The sequence below is a fragment of the Pongo pygmaeus genome, chromosome X, assembly GCF_028885625.2.
Source record: "Pongo pygmaeus isolate AG05252 chromosome X, NHGRI_mPonPyg2-v2.0_pri, whole genome shotgun sequence".
Classification (NCBI taxonomy): Eukaryota; Metazoa; Chordata; class Mammalia; order Primates; family Hominidae; genus Pongo; species Pongo pygmaeus.
This window is the reverse complement of record NC_072396.2, coordinates 128,297,130-128,309,765: the sequence shown is the minus strand read 5'-3', so window position 1 is coordinate 128,309,765 and position 12,636 is coordinate 128,297,130. Positions and strand designations below refer to the sequence as shown.

Sequence of the window (12,636 nt, the reverse complement as noted above, 5' to 3'; positions counted from 1 at the left end):
TCCCAGAAGATTCATAATCTCCACTGAAGATAACAAAATTATTAAAAATATGAAAATCTACATATGATCAAAAGAAGACGCTGGCTGCCATTATGTACAAAGGTATTAGTCTGTTGTTTTCAAAATTTTTAGCAACTAAACTCTCTTTTCAAGTCAAGTCTCATAAAGATCCTAATAAAAAATACAGTGGTGGGGGTGGGTAAATAAAGGGATTCACGGGCAATTTAAAAGTTCATTTTTCACTGAGGCAACTCATGAAACTGTACCTTAGTAAGAAAATCACTGTTACATAGAGTAGTTTAAAATCTTTCAAAACCAAGGAGTAATTAGAATAAAAGTTAAGGAGTACAGTTAGCTTTTCAGATGGGGGTAGAGAGGATACCTATGTTGAAACCACTTTCTGGACCAATATACATGTAACTTATTTCTGCAATCATCATTTGATTTTGTAACAGAAATCTGACATTACATCCTAAATAGCGCCACACGGTATACCTCACTAATGAGAAAACTTTATTTTTAGGAATTTTATGATGCTGTCTCAAAACAGTTGCTATTGCAAAACCAAGTATGGACTCAGAACTACACAACAAAAAATAATAAACTGCAGCATGTAAACTAAAAGATAAATTTAAAACACAACAACAAAAAAGTACGGAATAATTACTATTACAGAGCCTTGATGAGTGCTGATATAAGCTCTTGCAAAGCATAAAAGCTATTTTATTTATTAGATCTTCTCAAGCAGAAGGAAATTTAACTGAAGTTAATGCATTCCCCATTTTGTGGAATAAACAAGTATTTAAAAATTACCAGAATATAATTTACTTACTGTAGTAGATTAAAATCAGTTGGTATTTCTGGAGCTGCTATCATTTCTTTATCATCTTCTGGAACACCTCAATGTCAGAAATATATTCATATATTTACGTGGGTAAAATGATGGCTTGCTTCTTTCTTCTAAGACAATTCCTTTAAAAAGGAGAAAATGACATTTATTACAAATGCACCAAAAATATTCGGAAAGGATATCCATACTCAAAAGTTAAATTCCCCAGTGCCTACTAATGTGTTTTAGTAAATAAGGATTTCATTCCCTTGCATTTGACTGATTTTTTTCTTTTTTTTTTTTTTGAGACATAGTCTCACTCTGTCACCCAGGCTGGGGTGCAGTGGTGCGATCTCGGCTCACTGCAACCTCTGCCTCCCAGGTTCAAGCAGTTCTCCTACCTCAGCCTCCCGAGTAGCTGAGATTACAGGCGCGGGCCACCATGACCAGCTAATTTTTGTATTTTTAGTAGAGATGGGGTTTTGCCATGTTGGCCAGGCTGGTCTCGAACTCCTGACCTCAGGTGACCCACCCGCCTTGGCCTCCCAAAGTGCTGGGATTACAGGCATGAGCCACCGTGCCTGACCTTGACTGCTTAATCTAGATATGGATTTGTTGTAACACTCGCAGCCCCATAGTAATAACACATAGGGGAAAAAGCAGCTTATAAAACAATTGTTTTTAAATTTTCTTGCGATTCTCTGCCTGGCTTTATATATATATATACATTAATACATCCTAAATAGAAACAGGATATGACTCTTACTGGTCCTGAAATCCCTATGAGAACTTTAAACCATAATATGAGATGCCTGAAAATACAACCTTTTGCTGATATCATACACATACAGTTAAAAGGAGCTAATAAAAAAAACCTAAGATATAATTTTAAAACAGGTTTTCCTGCCCTGGAAACATACAGTCCAAAGCCTGGCTTATTAAATAAATAACCGCTTCATGATAATAACAAACTTTGTTGAGAAGAGAAGGGGGAAACAATGTTAGATCTGATCTATTCCTCTCCCTCAAGGAACTTACGATCAATTTAAACGCCAATAATGTCATATGAACAACAAATGAATGCTATTTTTGACCAAAGTACATGCAAAAATGGCAGACAGAAAGGGTATTATGTCTATGTTTTGAAAGTCAAGGATGCATTTCCTAAATGAGAAAATGACCTAAAAGCAAACAAGAAAGGAGAAAACAGGCTGAAGCTAAAGTCTAAAGCTCTTAGTCTTATGTGTACCTTTCTCTTATAATTTTCTTATGTTTTTCTTTTATTCCCAAGTAAATTTAGTACTCGGTGGCCACCTAAAGAAAAAGCAGGTAAGATTAAACATATCCAATTAATATTAAATGCTCAAACATAACATACTGACAAACTCCTAATGACTTCTCCCAGTAGGTTAGACATCACACAAGAAACAGCTCAATTTTTCTTAGTAATTTTTTATCTCTAGAAAACATCATCAATGGCTACTAATATTTAATGAATATACAAAGTTCAAAACATTGTATTTCCTAGCTTACTTAATCTAAAACAGCAAAATATTAATTTTATGTTTTGTGAACAGCAAAATAACAAATAAGGCAATAGGAGAAACAAGAATGAATAATCCACAAATTAAATCCTGAATAATCAAATAACATATACCACCACTTTAAGTTTATTTTTTTTCTGAAAGATACTCAGATTTTAAAATCTTGTCTTCAGCCAGGCACAGTGGCTCACGCCTGTAATCCCAGCACTTTGGGAGGCCAAGGCGGGCAGGTGACTTGAGGTCAGGAGTTCCAGACCAGCCTGGCCAACATGGCGAAACCCTGTCTCTACTAAAAATACAAAAATTAGCCTCGTGTGGTGGCGCACACCTGTAGTCCCAGCTACTCGGGAGGCTGAAGCAAGCTGAGATCATGCCACTGCACTCCAGCCTGGATGACAAAGCGAGACTCTGTCACATACATACATACATACATACATACATATACATACATACATACATTTTTAAATCTTATTTTTGTTGAGACAGGGCCTTACTCTGTCATCCAGGCTGGAGTGCAGTGGCACAAATCATAGCTCACTGTAGCCTCAAACTTCAGGGCTCAAGAGATCCTTCTACCTCAGCTTTCTGAGTAGCTAGGACTACAGGTACTCACCACATCTGGCTAATTTTTTCTTTTCTGAAGTTTGTCATCATATGTAAGATACACATTCACCTCCTAAAATGCTAACTTATTTATAAAAGAAAATTATTTTGTTTCTTTTAAAAGAACTAGAGAGGCACAGAACTAACAAATTCTAATGAACAGGTCAGGTCATCCAGACGGCAAGATGAAAATAAAAGAGGTCATGTGATCTTTGCTTTATCTGTCTGCCTCTCTGAGCATTTCATAAAATCCAAAGTTGCTGCTTTCCTTCAATATAGTTTCTAAGCACACTTTAAAGGTAGTTCATAAATACAGTCACCTAAGGAATCACAGGTGATGAATATAAAGAATGCATCAGCTCTGAGAAGCACAGATTGTGTGATATACTGGATTCTTCTAAATAGCACAAAATTAATTTCTACTGTAAAAGAAAGAAGAATTCCAGGCCAAATTATTTTGCAAAGCATAGGCTATACTAACATGTACTTTGTAATTAGAAACCAAAGCAAACACAAAAGCAAAACCAAAGATGTAAGATGTATCTCTCAAGACAAGATAGATGCATGCGTGTGTGTGTGAATTATACGTATATAAAAAATAGAGACAGACAGACAAGGTCTTACTCTGTCACCCGCGCTGGAGTGCAGTGGCGCAATCACAACTCACTACAGCCTTGACCTCCCCAGGCTCAAGAGATCCTCCCATCTCAGCCTCCCAAGTAGCTGGGACTATAGGCACACACTACCATGGCCCAGCTAATTTTTTCTTATTTTGTAGAGACAGGGTTTCACCATGCTGCTCAGGTTAGTCTTGAATTCCTGGGCTCAAGCAATTCACCCACCTCAGCCTCCCAAAGTGCTGAGATTACAGGCGTGAGCCACCGCGCCCAGCCAGGTATATATACTTTTAAAAGAAAAAAAAAGTTGTGTCAGGGTCTGATAGAAAAATTATTGAACTGGCCAATTCCCTATCCTAGTGAAATAAGATTTTTTTAAAGTTTCTAAATATTGAAAATTCATCCAACCAAGTAAAAGTATCCACCATGTGCCAAATGTAGTGCTGGGCAATGAGAATACAATAGTGAACAGGAGAACAATGATCCTTGTCCTTAATACCTGTTAAGAAATGTGATTATTATTTCTACTAGAAGGTACCTACTTGCCACTTAATATTATTAAATATAAGAATGCTGGCCGGGCGCGGTGGCTCACGCCTGTAATCCCAGCACTTTGGGAGGCCGAGGCAGGCGGATCATGAGGTCAGGGAGACCATCCTGGATAACACGGTGAAATCCCATCTCTACCAAAAATACAAAAAATTAGCCAGGCGCCTGTAGTCCCAGCTGCTTGAGAGGCTGAGGCAGGAGAATGGCGTGAACCCGGGAGGCGGAGCTTGCACTGAGCCAAGATTGCACCACTGCACTCCAGGCTGGGTGACAGAGCGAGACTCCATCTAAAAAAAAAAAAAAAAAAGAATGCTAAATTCCATGTATCCGAGTGTTTGCTAGTCATTCTCTAAATGACTTATTTGCCATAAAAACAGTTCATCACAGCTCAACAAAAATCACAAATATTAAAGTTGCTTTGTAATTTAGAAGGGAAGGAACCCAACGGATGAGTTGGGATTAGTAGTTTCTAAATGTAAACTTTAATCTACAGGAAGAGCTGAGAATGTTTACATCTTTATTTTAAATGTCTACAGCTGCATATAAATACAATTTGCAGGCCATGCATGATGGCTTACACCTACAATCCCAGCGCTTTGGGAGGATGAGGCTGGAGAATGGCTTAAACCCAGGAGTTCGAGACCAGCCTGGACAACTTAGTGAGACCCTATCTCAACAAAAAATCAAAAAATCAGCCGGGCATGATGGCACACACCTATAGACCTAGCTACTTGGGAGGCTGAGGCAGGAAGATTGCTTGAGCCCAGGAGGTAGAAGCTGCAGTGAGCCATGATCACACCAATGCACTCCAGCCTGGGCAATGGGGTAAGACTCTGTCAATCCATCCATCCATCTATCCATCCACCCATCCATCCATCCAATGTGTTTCCCCCACAGACTTACATTAACAAATTCAGAGTATCTTCAAGTGTGCTTAATACCATTTGACTTCATTCAGCTGGGTAACCCAAAACTATAAAAACATGTAATGCTCAAAGAAAAGTATCAGTTTAAAAATCAAACTCACCACACAATTTCTGCACTATTGCAGGTTATTAACTTTTTAAAAAATATGCTCCAAGATCACAAGGTGGAGCTCTCTCCTAGCGTCTAGAAAAAACTTTTGAGGTTTTCATCATATGTAACAATTCTCTATACCTACTATAAAAGAGTTAACATTCTAACAGCTTTGGAGGATAAAGCATAGAAATAAAATTTGCATTAAGTCTCAATCACTATTTTCCTTCTGGGAAAAAAACTTATCCAGCAACAACTAGCTTCTGCTTTTCCTTACTGAAAACCAGGCAATCCCATTTGTAGATAAGCTAAACAATACATATTAAAGTAAAACTACTTTCTTAAGTTCACATGTATAGTGTGCTGCCATTAAAGGCTATTAATTATTAGATTAAAAAGCAACAGATGATCGTGTATTTCTAATTCTAAATATTAAATTCAAGTAACACTGCTTTTAATATAAACAGACCTAAAAGCTGAAACTTAATCACCATAACTTTTCAGGTTATCTATAATTAGTATATGTTTATGGCCTGTTACTCAAAGTTTAGATTACAAGTTAAATTCAATAACAAGAAACACCTGTCAGATAACCTATTACTATAGCATATTAATACAAGCAAGTAAAAATTATGATGTTTGAATCTTTGCAACTCCAAAAAAAGAATGACTTCCTACATTCATCAAAAGTACCCCCCAACAAAATAAAAGCACACACAAAACATCCTAATATCTTGCTTTGATATCATTTAATTTTTTTTCCCCAAAAAGAATTACTGTTTTAAAGGTCTTTAATTTAGGGGCCAGGCACGGTGGCTCACGCCTGTAATCCAAACACTTTGGGAGGCTGAGGCGGGCAGATCACGAGGTCAGGGATTCAAGACCAGTCTGGCCAACATGATGAAACCTCGTCTCTAAAACAAAAATACAAAAATTAGCTGGGCGCAATGGTGTGCACCTGTAGTCCCAGCTACTCGGGAGGCTGAGGCAGGAGAATCACTTGAACTCCGGAAGCAGAGGTTGCAGTGAGCCGAGAACACACCACTGTAATCCAGCCTGGGCAACAGAGTGAGACTCCGTCTCCATAAAAAAAAAAGGTATTTAATTCAATCCCAAGTGGTCTCAAGACAAAAAAATGAAAAGCTACCAACAAAGCCATCACTAACAAGGTTCCTCAGAATCCATATATTAATAATATATTACTGGAGAGCACAAGGGAGGGGAACACTTAAGTAGCTGGTATGTTAATTCTCTCACTAAAAATGCAGAAATATTCAACTGCTAAAAGCTGGCAAATTCACACACCACATGCCATACCCTTAACACTCCTCCCAAAAGGGTCACATACTTCTATATATAAGGATCACATCCAGGAAATGTATACACCCTTCTAAAATGCCACCATCACTATAATACAAACACTTAAAATTAGGAATTACCAAAATGTCCAATTATCCATAGACTACAGGCGAGCACCACCATGCCCAGCTAATTTTTGTGTATTCTGTAGAAACAAGGTTTCACCATGTTGCTCAGGCTAGTCTTGAACTCCCAGGGTCAAGCAATCTGTCCACCTCAACCTCCCAGAGCGCTGAGATTACAGGCGTGAGCCACTGCGCCCAGACAGGTACGTATAATTTTAAAAGAAAAAAATGTTGTGTTAAGGTCTGACAGACACAGAAAAAATTATTGACCTGGCCAACTCCCTATCCTAGTGAAATATGATTTTTAAAGTTTCTAAATACTAAAAATTCATCCAACCAAGTACCACTGATAGTACATCAATGTAATTAATTTAATACTCATACACTGAAACTATTTATGACTGTGTACCAATGTGGGTAAATGGACATAATAACAACAAAAAAGAAGCAAAGGAATACAGTAACATATCAGGGTGGGTAATTTTTTAATTTTTTATTTAGAATCTTATTGTTAGTACAAAAAAGGAAATTATGAAGGGGAAATTTAGTTTTTAATGTACTCTGTTAAAACCTGAACTACTAGCTGGGCATGGTGGCACGTGCCTGTAGTCCCAGCTACTTGAGAGGCTGAGGTGGGAGGATCGCTTGAGCCTGGGAGGTCAAGGCTACAGTGAACTGAGAACATGCCACTGCATTCCAGCCTGGGCAATAGAGTGAGACTGTCCTTAGGAGAAAAAAAAAAAAACTGTTTAAAAACCTAAACTACCTGAGGAATTACAAAACTATGCTGCTAAAATCTATTCATATTTCATGTTCATAATCATATAAAATTAAATGTACAAAAACTCTGAGTCCTATCATAAAATTACCTTTATTATGTTTGCCTACTCAAGATTAGCAGGGAACATAAACTTTCTTACAGGCTCCTGACAATAAGACCCAAAGGTATGTTCCTTTTATTGGCCTATGTACTTTCTTAGGAGACAGCATACAGAAGTCTGTTGTTTAGTTTGAGGTTGTGAATGCTAAAAGGTAGACTACTTCCTGCAGTAGTACATTTGATCCGAACAGGAAAGTTACTATCATTTCTATGTCAAATGATGTACATGCGGGCAAAAAAATGAAAAGCTAACCCAAAATGTGGACATAAATATCTACCTTCAAAAAGAAAAAAACTACTGCCCCTTTGATGAGTAACAATCTTTAACAAGAATTCGGCCGGGTGTGGTAGCTCCCACCTGTAATCCCAGCACTTTGGGAGGTGGAGGCAGGCGGATCACGAGGTCAGGAGTTCAAGACCAACATGGTGAAACCCCATCTCTACTAAAATAGAAAAATTAGCCGGGCATGGTGGCATGCACCTGTAATCCCAGCTACTCGGGAGGCTGAGGCAGGAGAATCGCTTGAACCCGGGGGACAGAGGTTGCAGTGAGCCGAGATCATGCCACTGCACTCTAGACTGGGCAACGGAGCAAGACGCCATCTCAAAAAAAAAAAGAGAAATTCTCCTTACCTAAAAGATATTTGTCCTCCCTCTGTTAATCTCCCTAATTTGTGCTATACTATTCTAAGTAAATGACATGGTGAAAATATGTCAAACTAGGCCAGGCACGGTGGCTCACGCCTGTAATCCCAGCACTTTGGGAGGCCGAGGCAGGTGGATCACGAGGTCAGGAGATAGAGACGATCCTGGCTAACACGGTGAAACCCCGTCTCTACTAAAAAACAAAAAATTAGCCAGACTTGGTGGTAGGGGTCTGTAGTCCCAGCTACTCTGGAGGCTGAGGCAGAAGAATGGCGTGAACCCGGGAGGCGGAGCTTGCAGTGAGCCGAGATCAAGCCACTGCACTCCAGCCTGGGCAACAGAGCGAGACTCCGTTTCAAAAAAAAAAAAAGAAAAGAAAAGAAAAGTACATCAAACTAAGCAATGATCATGTGTACTCAGCCCAGTAGTAAAATCTTAACCTAAAAGTTTCTTGATAACACACTCACATTACAGCTACCACATATATCATTTGCAAATACCTTTTCTTTTACACAAACCTGGATGGAGTCCTACAGAATTCCTAATGGTAGTCCCTGCTCTGGTACAGGAATAGGTAAACCAGAGAAGGCATGCCTGGAAGAAATCTGCATATGTAAGAAGATTAATGACCCCGTCTGTATTTCCTAACTAATAGTAGGAAATCTATATTTACAAACTTTAAAAATAATATAAAGGACAGGCCGGCTGCAGTAGCTCAGGCCTGTAATCCCAGCACTTTGGGAGGCCAAGACAGGCAGATCACTTGAGGCCAGGAGTTCCAGACCAGCCTGGCCAACGTGGAGAAATACCATCTCTACTAAAAATACAAAAATTAGCTGGGCATGGTGGCACAGGCCTGTAATCCCAGCTACTCCAGAGGCTGAGGCATGAGAATTGCTTAAACCCAGGAGGTGGAGGCTGCAGTTAGCCGAGATCGTGCCACTGCACTCCAGCCTGGGCAACAGAGCAAGACTCTGTCTCAGAAAAAAAAAATTTATACATACATATATATAAAGGATGGAAGGAGGCCAAAGTAAAAGGCCTTTCTAAAATAACTAAGTAGACAAACTGAACAGGCCTAAGGCCACAATACTGCAAAAATAACTTTTATTTTCAGGAAGAGGGGAAGAAGCAAGCTAAGGCAGTCTACAGATATGGCATCACTACACACTGCCAGAAACTAAAATTTACAAAACGGGAAACATCCACCTGTTCCCTTCCTATTTTTAAGTGTATTATAGTAGGTGCACAGCAATATTCCTAGTTTTCTTGTCTACTCACTTTCCCCAATACTTTCAAAACATGACTCGAGCCATCACCACAACTGTGATCACCTTGACAAACCTACATACTCAGGCTGTCCCGGTTCTCAATGACCAGTTTTGATGTCTGTAGAAAACCTAGCACGCCTTGTGAACTTAGCAACCCCCTTAGTTAGGGGTTGGAGGGAGACAAGAAAAGGCTTATGTCCTATTCCCACAGAGCCAACTTGTACTCAGTACTCAATTGTAACCTGTACCTGAATCACCCAAAGATCCTACCCTGTCTACATGTTCCTGCTGTAATACATCTACCTTCATTCTGGTACTGGAATCCTGCCCATAAACCCACACTAAAAAGTCTCCATTTGTCTCTTGAGTTGCCTTAACCTGAATGCCACAATATTGTCCTCTCATCTGTCTGACCATACTGGCACTGGCTGCTGCTAGACACTGGATACCATATTATAGTTGACATATTGGATACATATCTGGTATCTAATTTGAAGACTACTATTTCCCCAGTTAGCCCTAATAAGCTGCAGCTGACTAGACATTATCTGGCTCTATCCTAAGACAAACATCAAAACAGATAGAATATTTGTTTAATCATATACTATCACCTTAAAATCATTTCTCAGTCTGCCAAGGTCGATAGCTAATAATTGTCTTAATACTGTCATTATCCCCACTCTTCATCTCACTTATATCTGAATACCACATTCTACAGTTAGCTTTCTGGACTGGTGTGCGTGTGTGTGTGCGTCTGTGTGTGTGTGCGTGCATGTGTATACATCTCCATCTCATTAACATAACTTTGTGATGTAACTTGTGATGTCAATTTGTAATGTTAAGACATAACAAATAAACACGGGTAATTACAACTGGCTGTAGTGGCTATCAACATTTCCAATGAGACCATATTAGCTGGTATAAATGAATATCCAGATCCAAAAATCAAATTTACAAGAATGGTTAAATGGTATACAGCATGATATAAGCACAATATATTATTGCCATCTAAACCATTTCACACTGGGCATCACTGGCTCACTGGCAAATTTCAAAAAAAGGCAGATTTCATAGAAGAGTAGATGAACACAGGATAATCCTGCTTGATGTTGGGGAAAATCTAAATTTTCATTTCACATACTCTCAATAGATTACATCACAAGTTTCCACATTTATTTACTCAAGGTAGTAAAAAGTATCTCAATGAATTATTGAATTTTTATTAATAATTTGCATGATAATGAAGATAGAACTGTAACCAAAAAACAATTCAGTAGATTAAAAACAATAAAACCAATGTGAAAAATAAACCACTTTATAGAGAATGAAAAATTTTAACCCAAAATGTAAAACTGTGGTGACTATTAATATGTAATGCCTCTTTTTTCATTTTAGCATGACTATACAAGAACACATATGTCACATGTCCAATTTTTTTGTTCCTTTCACTTCTGATTAGCTGACCTTATTAAAATATTTAGCATTACCAGCCACTTGATATTACCCACTAACCTTTTAGCTAACAACCACTGTACACAATTCATAGGCTTGAATTATATGCATATTCAAGTTCAGAAATCAAATATGCTTTCATAATTCAGTTTGTCAACACACTGTAGGTACTTCCCAATTCGTATTTCAGATCTAAGAGTTTGATTCCTCACTTGGTAATTCCACACAGTGGTAACAACAGGAGACACATATGTGGTACTCTAAAATTATTTTAATTCTCTCTAATCTTAAACATTCTTAGACAAAGAGTAAGGCATGCAAATTACATTTTAAAAATTAAATTCAAGCCAGAAAAAGACACTATAAGAAAACTACAGACCAATATCCCTGATGAATATTGATGCGAAAATTCCTAACAAAATACCAGCAAACCAGAATTCATCATTTAAAACATTTAAAATATTATACACCATGACCAAGTGAGATTTATTGCTGAAATGCAAGACTGTTTCAACATACAAAAATCAATCAATGTAACACAGGACATTAACAGAATGAAGGACAAAAACCACATGATCATCTCAGTTGATGCAGGAAAAGCATTTGACAAGATTCAACACCCTTTCACTATAAAAAACACTCAAGTTAAAACTAGAAAAAAATCACCTGCTATGGTTTGAATATTTGTCCCCTAAAAAACTCGTGTGGAAATTTAATCCCCAATGTGGCAGTACTGAGAGGTGGGGCCTTTAATAGGAGATTGGGTAAGGAGGGCGCTGCCATCATGAATAGGTTAATCCATTCATGGATTAATGGATTAATGATTTAATAGTTATGAGAGTGGAACAGGTGGCTTTACAAGAGAAAGAGACCTGAGCAAGCATACTCAGTCCCATTGCCATGTGATGCCTTGCAACACCTAGGAACTGTGCAGAGTTCCCACTAGCAAAAAGACTCTCATCAGATGTGCACCCTCAAACTTGGACTTCTCAGCCTCCTTAATTGTAAGAAATAAATTCTTTTTCTTTATAAAGTATCTAATTTCAGATATTCTGTTGTAAGGAACAGAAAATGGACTAAGACGCTATCTCTACATAATAAAAGTCAAAAGCTCATAGCTAATATTATACTCAAGGGTAAAAGACTGAAAGATTTTACTCTAACATACAGAAGAACAAGGCAAGGATGCCCACTCCCACCACGTGTCTATTCAACATAGTATTGGAAGGCCTAGCCAAAGCAATTAGACAGGAAAAATAACAAATAAAAGGCATCCAAGTCAGAAAGAAAGAAGTAAAACTATCTCTGTTCCCAGATGACACAATCTTATATGTAGAAAATCCCAAAGTTTACACACACATAAGAACTCTTAGAACTAATAACCACAAATTCAAGGAAGTCACAGGATATTAAATCAACACACAAAATTCTTGTATATACTAACAATCCGAAAAGGAAATTAAGAAAACAATTGCATTTACAACAGCATCAAAAAGTGTAAAATACTTAGGACTAAACCTAACCAAGCAGGTAGAAGACTTGTACACTGAAAACAAAAAATACTGCTGAAATGAAAGATAACACAAATAGGCATCCTGCGTTCATGAATTCGAAGACTTAATATTATCATGAAGTCCATACTACCCAAAGAAATCTACAGATTCAACATAATCCCTATCAAAATTGCAATAGCACTTTTTGCAAAAATGAAAAAAATTAAGCTGAAAATTCATATAGAATCTCAAGGGACCCCAAAAAGCCCAAACAATTTTAGGAAGAAAAGAACAAAGTTGGAGGACTCACAC

The 12,636-nt window shown here is 37.9% G+C and overlaps 1 protein-coding gene across 20 annotated transcripts in view; it reads right to left on the bottom strand.

Moving 5' to 3' along the window:
* STAG2 (STAG2 cohesin complex component) overlaps positions 1-12,636 on the bottom strand; it is a 141,829-nt gene that overhangs the window by 78,886 nt on the left and 50,307 nt on the right. For 10 of the 20 annotated variants that reach the window (XM_054471187.1, XM_063660382.1, XM_054471189.2 and 7 more), the window contains 2 exons: positions 2,079-2,143; positions 833-972 (listed from right to left, as the gene is read on the bottom strand). In XM_054471187.1, the coding sequence (XP_054327162.1) occupies positions 833-876 (44 nt within the window). In that variant the 5' untranslated portion in view covers positions 877-972; positions 2,079-2,143. The remainder of the gene's footprint in view (positions 1-832; positions 973-2,078; positions 2,144-12,636) is intronic. The other 10 variants (XM_054471186.2, XM_054471197.2, XM_063660383.1 and 7 more) reach the window with 1 other exon arrangement.